At 40.2% G+C, this 21,723-nt stretch overlaps 1 protein-coding gene across 1 annotated transcript in view; it reads left to right on the forward strand.

The window, feature by feature from the left end:
- LOC138284786 (cell cycle control protein 50B-like) overlaps positions 1–21,723 on the forward strand; it is a 156,278-nt gene that overhangs the window by 20,046 nt on the left and 114,509 nt on the right. The window contains exon 2 of the mRNA XM_069223940.1: positions 18,500–18,709. Coding sequence (XP_069080041.1) covers positions 18,515–18,709 — 195 coding nt within the window. The 5' untranslated portion in view covers positions 18,500–18,514. The remainder of the gene's footprint in view (positions 1–18,499; positions 18,710–21,723) is intronic.

Raw genomic sequence — 21,723 nt, forward strand, 5'->3', positions numbered from 1 at the left:
GGTTATTAATTGATATTGTGATTTGAGTTTTATCGTGGGAACTACTGTAGGCACAGTCAAAAGGTCCATCAAACCTCTAAAGCGTCCCCTTACAAATTAATGAAGAAAAGCCAAATAAGGTCAGATGCTCTAAAACCTGCAAAACAATTTTGAAGTTTGTTCCCATAGCTTGATCCAACCTTTTTATACAATAATGAAGAATCAGGGCAAGATGTATTTTTGTACCAAACCATGCACAGCCATCTGCCAGGAGCAAAAAACATGTAGGTGTACACCAGCTTGCAATCATCAATTATGGCCTGGCACTTTCTTTTCAAGAAAATATGACACCAGGTTACCTTTTACTTATACTAATACCACTTTGGCATCAACAAAATATGTTTTTTTTCAATCCTGCCTTCAAACTAGCATGAGCAATATATAGAAACAAATCAAATCAATGTTTATAAAGCGCAGCTACTCATCCATAAGGGTCTCAAGGCGCTGAGGGGGTTTGTCCTCTGAGTTTCAGTTAAAGAGCCAGGTTTTAAGGTTCTTCCTAAACTGATGCAGCGCTGGTGACTGCCTGAGGTGCATGGGCAGGGTGTTCCAGCTCTTTGCCACGAGGAAGGTGAAGGATCCAGTTAACAAAGGAGCCACTTAACAAAACCATTTGAGTACAGGAAGTAGGACTACAGGACTACCCTTAAGTAGTCCTACATGCCTTTGTATGACCCAGAAACATCCAGCTTTCTACTAATAAAAAAGCAAAGAGAACACACTCCCTTTCATATGTAGTATTTGAGTTTGAATATTACCATTTTGTACATATTTCACGTGTTTTGGGGCCAACTCACCAAGGCACACAGAAGTATGTAAACGCTTTTTACAGGAGTACTGCTGTACTTGATCCAAAATGCCTTTGTGAATAAGCCCTGATATTGTTACCAGTGCCCTTTTGCAAGCTTTACCAAAGTGTGCCTCACTCCACCCCTCCTACCCAAACTGCTGGACTTAGAAAACCTAGTATCCATGTACGCAGAATTTCTGAGAAACACATCTTTTGGCACCAGTTACCCATGTAAATGTCTTTATCAGCAATTACTGTTTTTCAAAAAAGGCATTTTTAATAGGAGCCATTGTGTCAGGAAACTGGCATCAGCTGGGGTTCACTTGAACTGACATCACCCAACAGTTCGGTCAACAGAGCTAGAAGAAGCAACCTTCAGTCACCCCTTCAACCTGGGTCATATATACTCTTGGGGGTCATTCAAAATCTATCTCAAAACGGAATAGACCAAAAGACACTTGTTTTCTTACTGTGGATGCTTGTAGTCCTTGTATCTATCCAATCATTTGGTACTGCAACAAGGACTTATCTGCACTTCTGTTGTTGCCGTGCTCCCTGCTGCTGCTGAGTGGCATAATGGACTACCTGGATTACTTTTCTGTTTGTTGCCCTGCTGCAAGCTGCTCCCTGACTTTTCCTTCACAAGACACTGCTGTATTGCCAGGAGTAACCACCCTTTGAGCTGCCTGTTTAATTTTTTCGTGCTGGCCTGCCTACCCACTGGTGCCCCCAAGTGTTCCCCCAGGGGCCCAGCACATTGGGACTACTGTGTACTAACCCTGGCTTCCACTATCCGGTTGGTTGCGGTATTTGTTTATTTATCCTCTCACTAGCGAGGCAGCACATAGAGAGCGCTTCATTGTGCCTGCCATCAGTGTGTGAAAGGTGTTCCACATTTCATTGCATTTTGTGCCAAAGAGGAACATGTGGTGAGCCTTGACCCAGGCCCCAGAGACCACATGAAGGAACGCTGTCATCTTCATGAACAAAATAGAAAAGGAGCACATGCTTCCAACTTTCTCTAAAAGCAACAGGCCCTGTGTGCATTTGTCCACGTGGCTTCCCCCGATGAGGGAACTTGGACGTGCAACCTGCTGCGGAGTGAGGGCCGTGCCCAGGTACCCTACCAGATGGATCAGCGTGGCACCTGAAGTAAAGGTGACCGCCGCACTGTGAAGAAATAAACCCCCCAGCGCAGCCCTACTCCCGAGCGCCCTCAGTGATGCTGGTGGAGTTGGTACGGGTGAGGTGTCTGCGGGGGCCCCCCGCCGGCCATACCCCCACCCCAAATAAATGGGGCCAAAGTTGTTCTACCCATCAGTGGGCAGATTGGACAATTACCCCCAATTCACACCCCGGGGGGGGACAAAAAGTCTACTAGATGTCAGGGAATGAAAAAAAAATAAAAGAAAATAGTGGGGTGGTGGCTACCAACCAGTATGGGCCCGGTTATGCCCCCACCCGAACTAAAGGGGCTAACAGTCTTTCAGCTCTCCCCCGCACACTAAAACATCTTATCCCATGGCTAGCAAGAGGGCATTTGATTATTTTTGGTTTTTGTTTCTCATTTGGGCCATGAGAGCTTGGTAACTCTCAAAATCGTCCCACTTGGAATGGTGAGGGCTGCACTTTTTATTTACTTTGGGGGGCTGCTTCACATGCACCCGTACCATTTCCTTACCCACAATACCCTGCAAACCTGCAACTTTGCTGGAAAGCACCCATTTTTCCCACATTTGTGTGATGGAACCTTCCGGAATCTGCAGGAATCCACAAAATTCCTACCACCCAGCATTGTCTCATCTATACCGATAAAAATTCTGCTTTTTTCAGGAGGCTGAAAGCACAAAAAAATCATAAAATGGGGTATGTCCCAGTAAAATGCCAAAATTGTGTTGAAAAATTAGGTTTTCTGATTCAAGTCTGCTCGTCCTGAAAGCTGGGAAGCTGGTGATTTTAGCACTGCAAGCACTTTGTGGGTACCATTTTTAGGGGAAAAACCACAAGCCTTCTTCTGCAGCCCTTTTTTCCCATTTATTTAAATAAAAAAATAAAAAATGTTCACTGTATTTTGGCTAATTTCTTGGACTCCTTCAGGGGAACCCACAAAGTCTGGGTACCTCTAGAATCCCTAGGATGTTGGACAAGAAGGACGCAAATTTGGCGTGGGTAGCTTATGTGAACATAAAGTTATGAGGGCCTAAGCGCACCCTGCCCCAAATAGCCAAAAAAAGGCCTGGCACCTGAGGGGGAAAAGGCCTGGCAGCGAAGGGGTTAACTTTTCATTTCAATTTTCTTTAATTTCAGTGTCACATTTACAAACCGTAGGCCCCTTACTTCCAGTGGCCAGAAGACACTGGGCCATGAATATAACAGATAAATTACAGCAATTATTTTTAAATGAGAGAAAATTAAAGTGCAGAAAAAAGTTCTGTAATGTAAACGTATTTGCAGAATATTTATCTGCACTTTAAATCTCTCCTGTTTAAAAAAATAAATAAATAAAAAATAATAGTATGTTTGTGTTATACTTATCACGGTGCCACATATGGCAAAAAGTATGGCCTGTGCTGCAAGTTGATACCCCACAGGCTCTGTCACTCGTACAATTACATGCCATTCATATGCACACATGTTCATGCATCCTCAAAGACTGCGCTCTCACTGACCCAAATGGCAGCCCTTTCATAGTGCCTTAGTCATAGTATTCGGTTCAAACCATAGTATCTGGATCTATGGGCAGTAGGCTTAAAGTCAATGAAGTTGGGTGTGGGGGTATATGGTAACAGTGCACAAGTTGTTTTGTTTTCAGTATGTCACAATGTTTTTCACTGATCAGAAGTAGCTCCCGCTACAGAAAATGTTAGAGAGCCCCGATTTAAATGTTGTGTGTGCTAGAAAAAAACTCTTTCCTACCTCCACTATCCAGCAAGATTGTCACATAAATCCTCTCATTTTGAAGTCAGAAAGAAAAGTAAATAAGCGCCCTTGGAAGACAGCACCTGGCATTTAACCTCTGTCTTTGAATGTGTAGCAAATGTGATAAAACAGGAACAAGATTTACTGGCTTGTTTACAGAAAGGGAGCACTCAGAAGGATTCTCTAAAAAAGGTTTTGGCAAGGAAAGGACTGAACTCAAGCTGGCTAGCCTAAAACTAATAAAGCCAGCAAATGGAAAGCAAAACAAATGTGAGTTACAAACCACTAAGCCAGTGGCAAGCAACTAGTAGAATGCACTTGTAGGTCAACTTTCGGATTGTCCCCAAGATGTCTTTAGACAGCTCTGCTGTGTGGTAGGCTGCCACCTAAAAAGGTTTAAAGTGCAAATGTGACTGCCTCACACTTCAGCATGCCTACCAAGAACGTTCACACTCCTAGCTTTAGCCTGATGTAAGGAGGATGCCATCTATGAGCCACACACTGCAATAATAATCATAATGACCAAAATAAAATTTGCAGCAATGGCAAAATCCCCTCAATACAAAACTGTCTCCTCTGTAGCTAGACGGGCATTTGAAAGCCAATATGGCTGCCCCTGCCAAGGTTATGTTTAAAAAAAAAAAAAAAGAATTATTAATTTATCTCTATTTTACAAACATATATATTAGTTAACTTGAAAAAGCTTAATATGTTACAGTCTAAAGATGTCATATATGTTTGCAAAAAAAGATACAAATGACCCACTGCAAAACTAAATTAAAAAAAACACTAAATGAAATTGGAGAGTTCGGACACTGAAGTAAACTACTTTTTAACTGAATGTGAACATGTGCTCAAGTAAAATGCAGTCACAGTGGACGGAACCAGTGGTAGAAGCCCCATGCTGTAGTGGGTGAAAGCAAAATGTGAATGACACTTGACAAGGCAAGTGAATGAAGATGGATGACTGAAAGCTCTTGTCCAGATACATGGATGTATGTTTTTATTATGATGTATATTCTCTTGTACAAGGTTGCTGATATAGACTATTCTTATGCAAGACCAAAGGATTGGTGCAGAAACTCCAAAGAGACTCGGCTGCCTGAGGGTCTTTGAATTTGACTGTCTGCCTGTGGGTACATAAAACAAAAATTACAATAGTTTTGGTTCACTCTAATAAAGAAAACATATATTTCTTCCTTGTATGTACTTTCAGCAATAAGTGAATGCATTTGATTAGAAGCTTAAAGCACTACCTGCTCTCAGGTTCCTTTATTTATCTGAAACTATAGCATTAGTCAACCAGTGCATTTTGTCTCTTCTCATGTGTGGACAAATTCTGGGCAAAATTAAAGAACGGGCTTGTGGGAGCTTTGATGAGGAATCTGTAAGAGGTCTCAATCACTGTTACAGTGGATTGCATATCAGAGTAGGCCCTAAAAACTGAATATGGGTGTATGTAAGAAATGTCCAGTGATGTCTAAGACCAAAATCATAATTGTATTCTTCATCTCTTCCTTTAAAGTTATGTAGTATAGACTGATCAAAAGCTATAATGTCCATTCAGGTAGTAGATCCACTAGAGCTTGTGGGTTTCCTGAAAGTACATTTAGGTAAAAACGAGTATGTAATACCAATCATGATTAAAACAGTATCTGTAGTATAACCTAATACTTTGATAGAAAAGATTTAGGTCTTGATTTAGATATTGGCGGACGGGTTACTCCGTCCCAACTGTGACCGATATCCTGTCTGCCAAAATCTAAATCTCATAGAATATAATATGATTTCGATTTCGGCAGATGGGATATCTGTCTTTGTTGTGACCGAGTAATCAGCCTGCCAATATCTAAATCAGGCCCTTCATTTTTAAAGGTGCTTTATATAAATGGACTTAATAGACAGGCCCATAAATATAGCATTCAGATTCCATCCTTCTACACTTTTATATACTACATCGTACCTCTTGTTTGTTTCATGGACGTTGCACACATCAGTATTTCCAGTCCAGTTTAAGGCATGGTCACTCCTAAGATGACTGCACAGTTGCAGTCTGGTCGACTAGGAACTAGAGGTTATGTCTCCGTGTTCTCCTTTGCAAAAGCTATTTGGTTTCTAAAGGTTAAGCCAATAGGTCTGGCTTTCATTTGCAGTCGTAAGTCACCTATTGGCTTTACAGAATTTGCCTTTCGGCATCAATTCACAAGCAGGACTGGGGGTGCTACCTGTTGCATTGAATCTCAGCAGAAGCTGAATGCGATTGCAAGGGATGCCTAAAGGGTTGTAATGCCAATTGAAACCATTAGAGGAAACACTTTTGGGATCCTTAGCAACTGATTTACTTTGCAGTGAAAAAGATTGCTTTCTGTATAATGTTACAAGAAGTCGAACACATTGGGTATGTGATTTGCTTGGCATTTAACCTCCATTAGAATCCCAACAAAATAGTTTTACAGAGTTTTAAAGAAAACCTGTGGTAACAGAATGCAAACACAACCTAGGATTTGACATAGCCCATGCTTGCATAAGATAAAGCTTTCAATGTAAAATAGTCCCCTGTTCATTGTGATGATACACTGAGTGCCAATACCATGAAGTAGAGATGTATCCTCATCTGGTCTGATTCGAGATGTGATTGACTGAAGTGAGTTGATCAGAAAGGCTAGTGGTTCAAAAGGGTTGACCCAATGCAAGCTTGCAGTATATTGTAAATATTATGTCCTGCAGACAGCTGCACTTCCAAGATAGACCTGGAAAGGCTGTTTGCCAAGGCAGAAGCAATTAATGGATGAGAGTCCAAGAGCAGGGAAAGACAAAGAAGTGGGGGCTAATATTCAGGTTAAGCAAGGAATCTTAACCCGTTCGCTGCAAGGCCTTTTCCCCCTCCTTTGCCAAGCCTTTTGTTGATTATTTGGGGCAGTTCGCGCTTGGGTCCCCATAGCGTCTCGTCCATAAGCTACCCATGCCAAATTTGCATCCTTTTTTCCAACATCCTAAGGATTCTAGAGGTACCCAGAGTTTGTGGGTTACCCTGGAGGAGACCAAGAAATTTGCCAAAATACTGCTAAAATTTCTTTTTTTTGTTTTTTAGAAAGAAATGGGAAAAGGGGCCCTAAGAAGAAAGCTTGTGGTTTTTTCCCTGATGAAATGCCATCAACAAAGGGTTTGCAGTGCTAAAATCACCATCTTCTCAGCTTTCAGGAGCAGGCAGGCTTGAATCAGAAAACCACAATTTTAGCATTTTACTGGGACATTCCCCATTTTTACTATTTTTTGTGTGTGCTTTCAGCCTCCTTCCAGTTAGTGACAGAAATGGGTGTGAAACCAATACTGGATCAGTAGACACAATTCTGAATTTAGCAAGTGGTCATTTGTGTAGATCCTTCAAGGTTTTCCTACAGAAAGTAACAGCTAAAATAAAATAATATTGAACTTGAGGTGGGAAAAAAAGCCATTCCTGTCCCCGTTTTCTTCTATAACTTTTTCCATCTATGGCACATTTTTGAAAGCAATATACCATTACGTCTGCTAGAGTCTTTTGATGGTGCGGATATATAGGACTTGTAGGTTCATCAAGAACCTTATGTACCCAGAGCCAATAAAGGAGCTGCACCTTGCAACGGGTTTTCATTGTATACCGGGTATACAGCAATTAATTGGTGAAATAGAGAGAGTGAAAAATAGGTATCAAGGAAACCTTTGTATTTCCAAAATGGGCACAAGACAAGGTGTTGAGAAGCAGTGGTTATTTGCACATTCCTGAATTCTGGTGTCCCCTATACTAGCATGTGAATTACAGGGCATTTCTCAAATAGATGTATTCTTTTACATACTGTCTTACATGTGGAAGGAAAAAATTTAGAGAAAGACAAGGGACAATAACACTTGTTCTTCTATTCTGTGTTCCCCCAAGTCTCCCGATAAAAATGGTGCCTAACTTGTGTGGGTAGGCCTAATGTCCGCGACAGGAAACGCAACATGGACACATTACATTTTTACATTGAAATCTGATGTGTTTTTTGGAGAGTGCCTCGCTGTGGATTTTGACCTGTAGCTCACTATGGAAACCTACCAAACCTGTGCATTTCTTAAAACTATACACCTAGGGGAATCCAGGATGGGGTGACTTGTGGGGCTCTCACAAGTTTCTGTTACCCAGAATCCTTCGAAAACCTCAAAATTTGGCAACAAAAAAACTTGTTCCTCACATTTTGGTGATAGAAAGTTCTGGAATCTAAGAGGAGCCACATATTTCCTTCCACCCAGCATCCCCCCAAGTCTCCCAATGAAAATGGTACCTCACTTGTGGGGTAGGCATAGGGCCCGCGACAGGAAATACCCCAAGACACAGCATGGCTCATCACATTTTCCCAAAGAAAACTGACCTGTTTTTTTTGCAAAGTGCCTAGCTGTGGATTTTGGCCTCTGGCTCATCCGGCACCTAGGAAAACCTAGCAAACCTGGACATTTCTGAAAACTAGACACCTAGGGGAACCCAGGATGGGGTAACTTGTGGCATTCTCATGAGGTTCTGTTACCCAGAATCCTTAGCAAACCTCAACATTTGGCAAAAAAAAACACTTTTTCCTCACATTTCGGTGCTGCAAAGATCTGCAATCTGAGGAGAGCCACAAACTTCCTTCTGCCCAGCTTTCCCCCACATTTCCCATTAAAAATGGTACCTCACTTGTGTGGCCGTACCAGGAAATGCCCCAAAACACTATGTGGACACATCAAAATGATCAAATACAAAATTACCTGTTTTTGTGGTGGGGGGACGCACCTGCGTTCTTGGGCCTGGGTTCAGCAGCCATCTAGGGGAACTTATCAAACACAGACATTTCTGAAAACTAGACACCCGAGGAAGTCCAGGGTGGTGTGATGTGTGTGGATCCCCCAGTGTTTTCTTACCAAGAATCCTCAGCAAACCTTAAGTTTAGCTTACAAAAAATCTAATTTTTCACACATCTGTGTTGGATCACCGCACCGGCAGAAATTTGCTACTACCCAACAATCCTCTTAGTCTCCCGATAAAAGTGATACCTCACTTGTGTAGCTGGGCCAAGTGCTTGTGACAAATGTCAAAATTGAGAGGGAACTAATCAGGGTCCAAAAGAGCAGTTTGAAAAGAAAAAAACTTGTTTAGGCTGACAAGTGGGGCAGAATTTTGATTGTTATAGATGCGACAATGCTGGGTGATAGGCATTTTGCAGATTCCTGCAGATTCCGGAAGGTTCCATCACACAAATGTGGGAAAAATGTATGATTTCAAGCAAAGTTGGAGGTTTGCAGGTCATTGTGGGTAAGAAAATGGTGCGGGTGCATGTGAAGCACACCACCCTGGACTCACCCAGATGTTTAGTTTTCAGATGTGTCTAGGCCTCCTGGACTTTTCTACATGGAAGCCTCCCAAAGTCCAAAAAGTGCAGCCCTCACTATTCCAAGTGGGATTATTTTGAGAGTTAGACAAGCTCTCATGGCCCAAATGTAAACCCAAAATAATCAAATGTTCTCTTGCTTGCTATTATAATAAGATCTTTTAGTGTGCAGGGGGAGAGCTGAAAGACTGTTACCCCCTTTAGCTGGGGCAGGGGCATAACCATGCCCATACTGGTTGGTAGCCACTATCCCACTATTTTTTTTTTTTTTTTTTAATACCTTGGCATCTAGTAGGCTGTATGCCTTGGGGTCGGGGGATAATTTACCCCATCTGTCCACCGGTGGGCACACCAAATTTGTCCCCATTTATTTGGGGTGGGGGTATAGCCATACCCCCTGCCCCTTTTTTTTTTTTTTAAACAAAATTCTTTCCTGGTCTCTCCTGGGCTTTCTGCCCCCCTTGGGGGCTGATGGCCCTTACAAAAATAAGCCAAACTGCCCCCAAGGGGGACAGAAATGACCAACAGTAATGTGCCCCGATGAGGAGCGATCCTTGCCCCCTTGCCTAAGAGGCTCCCCATCTGTAAAAAAAAAATATATATATATCCCTGGTGCCTAGTGGCTTCTGCCCCCTTGAGGGGCATATCTGCCTAATTAAAATAGGCTTATCTGCTCCCAAGGTGGGCAGAAATGGCCTAAAATGTTGCCCCCACCAGGGGAGTGACTCTTGCCTAAGGGGTCTCTCTCCTTGCATGAAACTGGCGTAAAACAAACAAATCCCTGGTCTAGTGGTTTCTGGCCCCCTTGGGGGCAGATTGGCCTAGGAAAAATAGGCCGATCTGCCCCTATGGTGGGCAGAAATGGCCTAAAACAAATTGCCCCCCCCGGCTCGACCCTTGCCTAAGTTGTTGCTCCCCATGTGTAAAAAAAAATATATATATATATATATTTGTCAAAGGAGACACTGCACTCCCGGAGACTCGAATCTGTTTTAATCACGATGTGAAAGCTTCCAAACAGAAAACAACGACGTGTTTCGACTAACAAGTCTTCTTCCAGGTGGTTTGCGTCTGCTAAATTGGTGCTGGCCATTCTGGGATTTTGAGTCCATGTATGTCACACACCTGGGAACACTGTGGCAATCAATTTCCTCAAACAAGAATCAATGTCGCTGTTAGTATAATGGATAATGCTATTACTTTACGATGTTTCTGTATCCTAATGGAGGTACGTGTTTACACAAAAATGTCCATTTCCTTCTCTCATTATTCACACTTTCCCAAAATATTTGCTGCACACATTATTCCCTCCCATTAGTTGTAATATGGAGGATAGCTTATCATGTAGAACGGTGTTGCTCACTATTTGCGCTCCGATGTTAACAAATTGCCTTTCAGTTACCAGGAATGTCTCTGTTAATGTAATTAATTATGCTGTCCCTTCACAATGTTTCTATGTCCTAATGGAGGTACGTGCTAGCACAAAAATATCAATTTCCTTCTCTAATTATTCACGCTTATTTAAGATGTTTCCTGTACACATTTTTCCTCCCATTTAAAAGCTGGCTTTCCACATTTAGCGATATTATTCACTGTTTGTGCCCCGATGTTAACAAGATGCCTTGCAGTTACCAGGAAGTTTCCTGCCCAGCATACTCACTGATACTGATACTTGAAATAAATATCACATTTAAGGTCTCAGGACCCTGAAAGGGCCGCATCAGCAATATGAAACTCGATCGGTACCATATCCTCTCGAAGTAGTGCCTCCCTCTGAAGGTGCACTAGGCGTTTTAGAAGCCGAAATCCATTGTTTCTTCCAATGTATATATACACACGCAGGCAATATGTATTACCTTGCTCACTTCAGAATTCTCCAGTCCTCCATGCCGGGCACTGTCGCTATTTAAATTTACAGCGACATGCCTATCTGCCGGTGCTGTGTTAGGATTCAGACCAAAAACCCTTGAAATACTTGTCAAAGAAGACACTGCACTCCCAGAGACTCGAATCTGTTTTAATCATGATGTGAAAGCTTCCAAACAGACCCCACGATGCGTTTCGACTAACAAGTCTTCTTCCAGGTGGTTTGCGTCTGCTAAATTGGTGCTGGGCATTCTGGGATTTTGAGTCCACGTATGTCACACACCTGGGAACACTGTGGCAATCAATTTCCTCAAACAAGAATCAATGTCGCTGTTAGTATAATGGATAATGCTATTACTTCACAATGTTTCTGTTTCCTAATGGAGGTACGTGTTTACACAAATTAACAGAGACATTCCTGGTAACTGAAAGGCAATTTGTTAACATCAGAGCGCAAATAGTGAGCAACACCGTTCTACATGATAAGCTATCCTCCATATTACAACTAATGGGAGGGAATAATGTGTGCAGCAAATATTTTGGGAAAGTGTGAATAATGAGAGAAGGATATGGACATTTTTGTGTAAACACGTACCTCCATTAGGATACAGAAACATTGTGAAGTAATAGCATTATCCATTATACTAATAGCAACATTGATTCTTGTTTGAGGAAATTGATTGCCACAGTGTTCCCAGGTGTGTGACATACGTGGACTCAAATTCCCAGAATGCCCAGCACCAATTTAGCAGACGCAAACCACCTGGAAGAAGACTTGTTAGTCCAAACGCGTCATGATGTCTGTTTGGAAGCTTGCACATCGTGATTAAAACAGATTCGAGTCTCCGGGAGTGCAGTGTCTTCTTTGACAAGTATTTCAAGGGTTTTTGGTCTGAATCCTAACACAGCACCGGCAGTTAGGCACGTCGATATAAAGAGACCAAGCTTCAGTGTGTGTGTGTATATATATGTGTGTGTGTGTGTATGTATATATATATTTATATATATATATATCTATCCCTGGTGTCTAATGGCTTGCCTATTTAAACTAGGCCGATCTGCCCCCAAGGTGGGCAGAAATGGCCTAAAACAATTTACCCCCGCCAAGGGGAGCGACCCTTGCCTAAGGGGTCCCTCCCCTTCATTGTTTATATAAAAAAAAAAACATCCCTGTTGTCTAGTGGCAATTTCTGCAGGTTGATAGCTTTACGATTGGGCTGCAGAAATGATCAGAAAGACATGAAAGGAAAGGGCTTTCCTTTCCTTTCATGTCTCTCTGCCTGTCCCCACCCACCGATCGGAAGAGAAATGCTTTCATTTCTCTTCCGATCATGCTGGAAGCTGAGCTTCCAGTGCGATGGAGGCGACCTCTGATGAGGTCAGCGCTCAGGCACGTGCTGATGTCATCAGAAGTCCCTGGGGGTGGCAGGGGTGGAGGGGGAAGCGATTCACTTCCATCCCTGCCCTATGGGGTGGGTGGGAGGCCCTTGGGGTGCTTCCCCCGAGAGCCAGTCCCAGGACGTAATGGTTACGTCCATGGCGCCTGAGCGCTACGCCACGGGACGTAACCATTACGTCCATGGCGGGGAAGGGGTTAAAGACCCTTCATGGAAGGCCAGGATAATAGCGGTTTATAGTTTCCAGTTCTAGGTGAGAAACTGGGTGGTTGTTATTTAGACAGTTGCTTTTCCATGTGTGAACTGCACATCTCAATTTTATGCTTTAATTGCACAAACCTAAACAATGTATATCCTTTGTATATGCATGAGTAAATCTTTAATACGTTGATAGTAAAGTGATTTGACATTTCCAGTTAGTATGCATATGGAAAGTGTCAAAGCAAAATTTGTCTCGAAGAGAAATAACAGTCAATACACAGTCATGGTGATGAAGAGAAGCAAAAGTTTATTTGCTTAAGCCCAAGGGGTGTGGTTCTTCAAGCTTATCAAGTTGGGAGGAACCTTTTATAGGTTTCAACACTCATTGGTTTGCTTTACAAGCACTATTTCATCATCCGTGAGCAGCTGCAAGGCCTATAATTGACAAAAAAATAATTTGATTTTAAAGAAAAACCAGCTTATCACTGGGGTATTTTATGACAGTTTTGACATCTCAGGGGTGCCTGTACTCCTCTCTTATCTCAGTTTCAAGACTCCTGTTTGGGGCAAATTGTATTTCATATGTAACAACCTAGCCTCCCTAAAGGTCACATTCCGGTTACATGGTGTAAAAAGCTATACGTTTGGAACGCGTGGATTATATCTTAACTAAAAAAATACTATTCTCACAAGTGAGTGCTCTTGCAGGATGTTCATTGCAAATTAGACAGTTATTTTCTCAGGTTTCTCAGACTTCAGGGTTACAAAGCATACACAGAGTTGAGGTAAAAGGCCTTGTGTGCCTACACTTTTGCACCTGCATTTTATAATTAATTCAGCATGACTAAAGCTTTGCATCTTATCTTAAGTGACCATTTTCACAGGAATGTGTACATGTCTTTGGAGACTACTCTAAAAGCACGATTCACAATGGAGAATCTATTGCTGATGTTTGAACTGGTTCAAATCTAAAGGTCTATTTTTTTTCTTCGTTCACAAAAGTAAGAGATTAACTGTGGTCTGTGTTGAATCAGTTCTAAATTTCTCATTTATTGATCAGAATTGGTGATGGTGTTGTTTTACTGCAGTGATGGGCAATTGTTTCTGCAGAACGGTTGATGGTCTTGGAAAAAGTAGATCTATCATATAATGGAAATATTTTGTTCTATAGTCAGTGTTTATAGCATTTAAAATGGCCACTACCAACCCCTCCCTGAAAGGGAGTGCCAGAAAATAAAAATACCCCTACTTTGAACCAAAGCACAGATGGCATCAAGCAAGCAAAACAGTTGAGCATGACCCTCCCTTGAAGAGCTTTCATCTGTCTGGGCATCTGTACATTCATCTCATCATCCACCCTCTGATATACCCACCATGTCACCTTTCTACTCTGTTATCTATTCATTTTTTCATCCATCATTCAGTCATTCACTATCCCATCAATCCATGGGCCCTGCAGCCCAACCTTCAGTTCGCACATCTATCATCTAGGAATGCATCCATCCACACCCATCCATTCATCAATGAATCCATCTACCCATCAGTTGATAATTTTGCCCATCCATCTTTTCGTATGATAACCTGTCCATTTACTCTGCCATCCATGCATCCTAACAGCTGTCTGTCTATCCATCCACCTTCTATCCAGCATTCCTTCTTATCACCATTCCTACCTTTCTTTCACCCTTCCAAAATTCTTTCCCTCTTCCACTTTTCTATCTACCTATCTCTTTCTTGCTTGCTTCCACTTGCTCTGTTATTTTATCATCTTTCTTCTTTTTCACTGACCCTGGTATTTCCTTGTAGTGTGTATTATAATTCTTTGTGTGCAGCATTGCAGCCAGAAGAGGTTCATAAAGAACCCTACCCCTGCGTAGCTACTGAAGCCGGGGGTTCACAATGCCCCTGCCTCCCTGCACTGGAAATACCCATATTCAAACCCTACTTTTAAACATATTACTGTAGGAAAAACTTCTATACTTGTAGGACTAGGGAAAAACCTGTGTTGTTTACTAATCAAATGAATATCTGCAAATATAGATCCTGTGGAATTGCACCCTCAAACATTTTTTTGGGTTGCACACCTAATCTATCCTAAATGTGCAATTTTATTTGCTTCAAAAATGAGCCCCAGAATTACACTTAAACCTCCAAAAAGAGCTTTAACCAAAGTTGGGTTCCATACTAAACTCAACAGAATATATTAACACTATAAATATGTTAATCAAAGATTTTATTCTAGTTGCACCAGTTGCCATCTTTATTTATCAACTTTCTGCACTAGTAGTGTTCACTGTTCTTTGTCCCCCACAGATCTGTATGGGATACACAATTGTGCCACAGCTCAAACTACTTTGATTTGTTGTTTTAGCCTATGTTTACTTTTAAAATTTCCTGTTGTTGTAATAATAGTGAATGGCAATTGTCTTGTTTTATGTTTTTCAGATGACAAATGTTATTAATTTGAGTGTTTTTTTTTAAGGTTAAGGTGCTCAGTGAAATTTCCTCTTCTTTCTGAACTGCAGACTGATATTTCCCATTTTTGTTTTTTTGTTGTTGTTTTTTAAAATATTTATTAATGGTGTACCGATAGATCATTGGAAGTCCTTATACTTTGGATCTGTTTAAAGTTACAAATTGATTACAATATTTATAGGATTGGAGACTTTGGTAGAAATTTACAATTTCAGTGCGGGAACACAGACAAGAAAAGATATCTACATACTTCTTTACATACATGTACAACACTGTACTATGTTCCCTGGCAGGGGGAGGCATGCTCCCACCCTTGCCGTAAAAAGAGGTCCGACAGGGACATAAGCTTGGTTGCTGGTACAGCCAAAGCCTCAAACAGTTTTACAAGCCAGAGTTTCATACCAGTAAAATACAGCCAGTGCTCACTCATCTGAGAAAGTCGGGTGCAACAATCGGACTGTTATTTTCTTTGGGGTAAAGATTGATTTTTATATGTTAGAAATTTCTACATAAGGTCTACAGGCAATAAAATGATCATTTAAATACAGTTGTTCTTACACTATCTCAATGTGATCAGAGACCATGATAAGAGTCTCCAACATTACCTGTAGTGAGAGCTACTTTTGATCAGTAATGCTAGTCCTGAAATAGCTTTGGGCACTGCTACAGTATTGACTACAATTTGCAGGATTAATAGTAATGACTACCCAATATGTCAGAGAATTGAAGCAAAATATTGCATCATGCCAAAATGTCCTTGCCAGAATACGGACTAATGCAATATCAAGAAAGTACTATGTAGAAGTAATTATAGGTTTGTTATTCTTAACACCATGTCTACATACTGTGATGATACATATAGTTTCAAAATAATTAGATATGGAATTAATGTAAATTAAACCTGCCTGCAAATAGTTAACTTTCTGATATTGTGGTAGTTGATATTCTGGATACAAAATTTCTGCTGAACAATATTTAAAACTCAGTATTGACAAAGTATTGATAAGACAGTATTTCTAACATCAATGTCAGGAAAAGCTTTAATAATGTAAAATGGCTTTAAATAGCTAATGAAATAATAACTACAGCACAACATTTCAAGTGGCACAAAGAAACCTATAGCAGCTTTAAATATTCTATGTCCAGGGTACAGTATATATACACCAGTAGATCTTTGAAAATCAAAGTAATCGTCTCCATTTATTGACTACACAACTAACATGGAGGAATGCTCTTCAAGTAAATTTCCATTGGAAAAATTGGTTTGTAGATTGGCCTAAGTATCTGATCAACAAAATCATTCACAAAATATTGCCTTTTAAGATGTAGGCTCAGTTTTGGCTCTCTTAGTTCCTGAGTGGATTTTTGACGTTGCCTCTCGAGTACATTTTAGTTTAACTATGTGTCTAAGTTAATCCATGTCTGGTTTGAATTCTGATGGGTATTTACTATTTGTATTTCTTTGATTTCTGAATCCAGCTCATATAGCGAAGCTTTAAACTGACTAACTTCGAGAGAATTTAAAGCTGGTAAATCAGCTGGGGAAGGTAATGCCTTCTTTGTAGTGACCGGGACATCTCTGGTTGAAATCTTTGTGTGTAAAATAGGCATATTTATATTAATTTCCTCTCACATTCATGTATATTCTTGCCTGATTATATTAAAGTTAATGTCCTTAATTACCAGCCACCATACTTATACTATTTCCTTTTTAAGGCTTAATTGTTTGGCACATTATGTACAAGAAAACTTTTAACACTCACATTTCTTAACATACCAATAGGCACAGTTTGTGTGAAAGCTCCTAAATTTTTTAATCACCAGTTAAATCACTCATGTGTGTTCCTTGCTGTTTCAGCAAATAGGAAAATTACTGAAATTCATTCTTGATTCTAATATTTTCAAAACACTGGCCTATAAATGCTGAAACTTAAGTTGTGATTACATTTAAGAAGAACTTGTTTTAAATAGTTTAATGAGGTTCTACTATTCAGGAGAGATGGTTTTCTTGCAGCTTATGTTACAGCAGTTGCTGGAGTTCAGAACTAACGCTAGAATTCTGCAGATTGTGGGAGAAGAGACTTTTTCAGAAGATGCATGCAAAATGACATTATTCAAGATCATGAATGGAGGAGTATTAAATGAGTGCTTTTCCATGCGCCAAGAAGTGGTGAGACCCTGCAATCAATCAGGTTGAAAGCGGTCAGCATCATAAATGTTTGGCTTCAGAGAAACCAGTCCCTGGCATGAGGTTGCCTCCTAAATACAACGTGTCTACAACAAAACAAAACGGATGTTGCCACTTGAGACCTACATTCCATGATTAGAAGTAAAGAATTGGTTAAAGCATTTTCCTCCATCGCTTTAGATGGTTCCTCAGTGGGCCTGCCAAGTAGGTAGGGTATCCTTAGATGTAAAGCTGGCGTTGTGCTGGGGGACTGAAGCTAAGCCACCTAGATGAAGCTTGATAGGTCCAAAACCTATCTCCAGTTGTTTGTATTACTATGTGTAGAGGATGTGGGCTGGTCTGCTGCTTTGTGGAGGGGATGCATCCTATTTGTAGATTGTTTGACTCCTTGGCTAAAAAAAAAAAAGTTAAAAGCGGATATGAAATTGAAATTCTACCTAGCCAGTTTCCCAATGTGTAGAGAGCATTTGTGTTGATATTTTAATCCATTGTTGTTTTTGTTGTCAAATCACTTGAGCACAGCCAGCTCTGATGGGTCTCAATAAATATTGCGTGTGGCACTTAATACCACAAGGAGGAACTGGAACTCTTTCTTTGAGCAAGTGATGCAACACAGTTGAAGGGACTTAAATGTCGTGGTTATAAAGGAATGTTCAGCCTCTTAGGAACCTGTAACAGGAAATCGCTCAAATAATTTTCTATTACTGAAATGGAGGAATGTGAATAGCCCCCACTCCCCATTCTCCTTCACATGGAGCCGAAGTTCAGGAGATGAGTTCTCAACAGCATTATGTGAAAATTTCTATCCTGTAACCAAGAAACCGCCTATATCGAAAAATGACAAACAATAAGCCTGAATTTCGGGGAAGGAAAGAAGTGGACAAGCGTGGCCTAGAGAGAGATGTGTGAGAGTAGCCTATGGAAGCGTTGAAACCTAATTATATTTTTTTATTCTCACACATCTTCTCTTAACAGTTCACCCCTTACACATAAGTGTTTAAGAGGCAACCTGTGCTCTCTGAAAAAGAAAACAATAACATAAATCATTTCCATTCTAAAGGGAATCCATTTTGAGATGCTCTTATATATTGTTTTGTGCATACATGTCTATTTTGTAAAATATTTATAATCTTTCACTAGTCTGTGTTTTCTGTGATCTACATTGTAAGCTGACCAACAGTACATATTTGTAAAAAAACAACAAAAAAAACAAATCATAAATATATAAACACTTGTTTTTCTTTAGAAATTGTTTCCAGACATGTCGAGCAACAAGGCTGAGATTCCTCTGAAAAATAGACCTGATAACACTGCGTTCACACAACAGAGGCTCCCGGCCTGGCAACCACTTCTCTCAGTTGGCATTGTTATTCCTGTTTTTTTCATCTTTGGATTTGGGTTTATTGGTATTGGAGTTGGACTATATTACTCCTCCAACAGCATTCAAGAGCAAACGGTATGTGTGCCTATGGGAAAAAACATATAGTTGTAGAAATTAAAGGTAGATTTCATAAAGAGAAATGGTAGTAATACATGTTTGTTGGCCTAAAGTACACAGCTTCTCCTCTGCAGATATGTACAGAATCTGGTGCCGTTTCTTTTATTTCATGTGCAGCAAAGTGTGGACTCAATGCGTTTTGGCTCCTGAAATGAGCCTTGATGATGGTGGGTACCCTTTTGGATAAACTACGTTATATGTATCTAGTTAATAACAGTTAAGGTTAAACTTGTGCACATAACATAAGTCTTTCGTCTATGTCAGGCAAATGTACTCCAGTATAACATATTCAGAATGTCAAAATTAATTATATTGTTGCCATGATGTACAGTATATAAATTTGGAGTTTTCAATGATAATCCGTTCATACTACCTACTCAGAAAAGGATTGTTAAGTGTATACCGTGCAGTTATTTGGTATATTGGTAAATAGTGAAACCTGACTTAAACACTGTGATCAAAAGTCTTTCTTCAATACCAAAGAGTTAAGTAAAAAGTACTCAAATAAAAAATAATTTATAAGTTTCATACTGTAATACAATGCGTCATTCAATAAAGAGATTCCTGCAATTTCAGTTGCCATGCCATGGGTGTTGTAAATCAATCAATTGGTAACAATAGTTCTTTGGTTCATTACGTTTTCACATGGAACCAAATCCATTTGTGAATTCAAAAGAATGGTAGTTTTTTTTTCTTTTTCTTTTTTTTTTAATGATGTGGTCCTGGGACCCCCGAGAGGCCGCAAAGCCTCTACAGGTGGTCTATGACTTCTTTGAAAAATTAACCAATAGTAACAGATTAATAAAGTGAATATAAATAAGGTGGCTAAATCTACAATGGAGAATTGTAAAAGATACTGTAAAAGTAAAGGAATTTGATATTGGAGGCTACAAATTAAATTAGTATCCTCAGATTGATTTGTGGGGGCAGTGCAGGTGCATCAAACAGAATATAGTTTGGACGATATGTGGCTTCAATTGAATTTAGAAAATCTCCAACCATCCTTTTTAATATTTTTAGTTTGCGTTTCCAAACTAAATAAAAGCTGTTATCATTTGTGTATGTGTTTGATGGAATGCTTGTTTCTGTATTTTGTGTGTAATGTTTTGTGGTTCAAATCATCAACAGTGTTTAGGCCTGGGTCCCTGGCTTCCAGTAATGACTCTGGGATAGGGAACCCTCTGAATTCCAATAAAGTTTCAGTGGGGGTGCCTGGGTTCCAGTAATGACAAAGTGGGGGTGCACAGAAGTCAAAAGGTTGGGAACTACTGCTTTAGTCTTATGGTTGCAGGAATCGCGCCTGAGTGGGCATTGATAACTCATATGTCCATAGCTAAGATTGACTGAAACCAGAAAATGATTCTTTATGTGCTAAAATTTGAGAAAAAATATTCACTTAGTCCAATAGGGCTTCTAACTAAGATAAGTAAGAAATACTGGTTCTTGTTACTCAGCTTCCTAATGTGGTTAACATGTAATCCGTTCCTGCATGCTACATATCTGGATGTGGAGATTAGCTTGTCTGTCACATTCCCGTGGGGGTCTAGGTATTCGGTATATCCCAAAGTATCATAATTTTTTGTCCGGTCTGCCTTGTGTAATTTAGCAGAGGTTCTGGCTACAGAGTATTTCTCATCTCCCTTGGTGATAGCTTGCATGTATTCTAAACTTTTTTTTTTTAATGGGAAATATGGTGTTCCCATTATATCTCTTCTCATAGGGACTAACTGTACTCCTATATACACTATAAAGAGATGTACTTGTGACATATTTAGTGTGGTCCTTGGTGCCATAGGTGTTGTTATTTTTTCCCCACATTCTCTCTGGATAGCCCCACACTCTAAACGTTTGGAAAATCTTTATTAGCTGCTTCAAAATCCTCACGACAATTGCTTACTAAACTCGCTAAATCCCTATCTGGTATATTCCAGTTGAGTGTTGTGTGGTGGCTATTCATAACTAACTACCAACTTCCTAAGGATGAATGTATGAGTATCCGGCGCTCAACCCCAATATTTCCTTCTCACTATATTCTGGCGGTGCCAATAGCTAAGACCTCACCCCAAATACGGTCCCATATGACAATGAAAATTGCCACTCAACAATCATACTGCAATGGCACACACTACGATACTTTCAATAGTTCGTATCTTTGCCAATATTTCAGGACCGTCCTCCTCCAAATAGCTTCATAAGTTAAATCAATCCTGTTTTATTCCTCCTGAAAAAATGGTTTACAATACTTGTTCCGAATTTCCAACCATAAATATTTATTCAAATTCCATCCGTCAACACGTTTTTCGTCTGGGGTTTGACATCACTGAATGCCCGTTCCTTCCTCCAGCATATGGACACGTTGGTTTAGCTGGGGGTAAAGCATGTACCTTCATCTGTACCCATATCTTATTTATACAATATACCATCAACAACAAAATATGGTCATATATTTCGATCATATTCTTTAGTATCTTTTTCTCGTCATAATATACAGTCAGTCTAGCCCTGATGAAAAACTTACAGAGACCCACATGCTTTTTTTCATGGTAGATGCTTGTATGTAAAGAGTGAGTATTTAATGTCACCATCACATATCCTGGATCTCAATGAATGTCATGGATTTTTGTCATGAAGCCTATCCCTAAGGTAGGGTTCCCGCAAGCCAGAACGAGAAGATAGGTAGATATGTATATATGTGTGTGTGTATGTATGTATGTATGTGTATATATATATATATATATATATATATATATATATATATATATATATATAATAATAATAATCCCGCTTCTCTTCAGAGTTCACCCACATTAACTGTGTCCTCTTAGGAAAGACAGCCGTGACCACTCCTTCTCTGATGCAAAATACCCTTTATTGTAGCAAAACTACTGGCAAAGCAACATCCTACGTGTTTCGGAGATCACCTCTCCATGATGGCAGAAAAAAACATTGATACAGCCAAAATAAATAACCCA

This window comes from Pleurodeles waltl, chromosome 3_1 (genome assembly GCF_031143425.1).
Source record: "Pleurodeles waltl isolate 20211129_DDA chromosome 3_1, aPleWal1.hap1.20221129, whole genome shotgun sequence".
Classification (NCBI taxonomy): Eukaryota; Metazoa; Chordata; class Amphibia; order Caudata; family Salamandridae; genus Pleurodeles; species Pleurodeles waltl.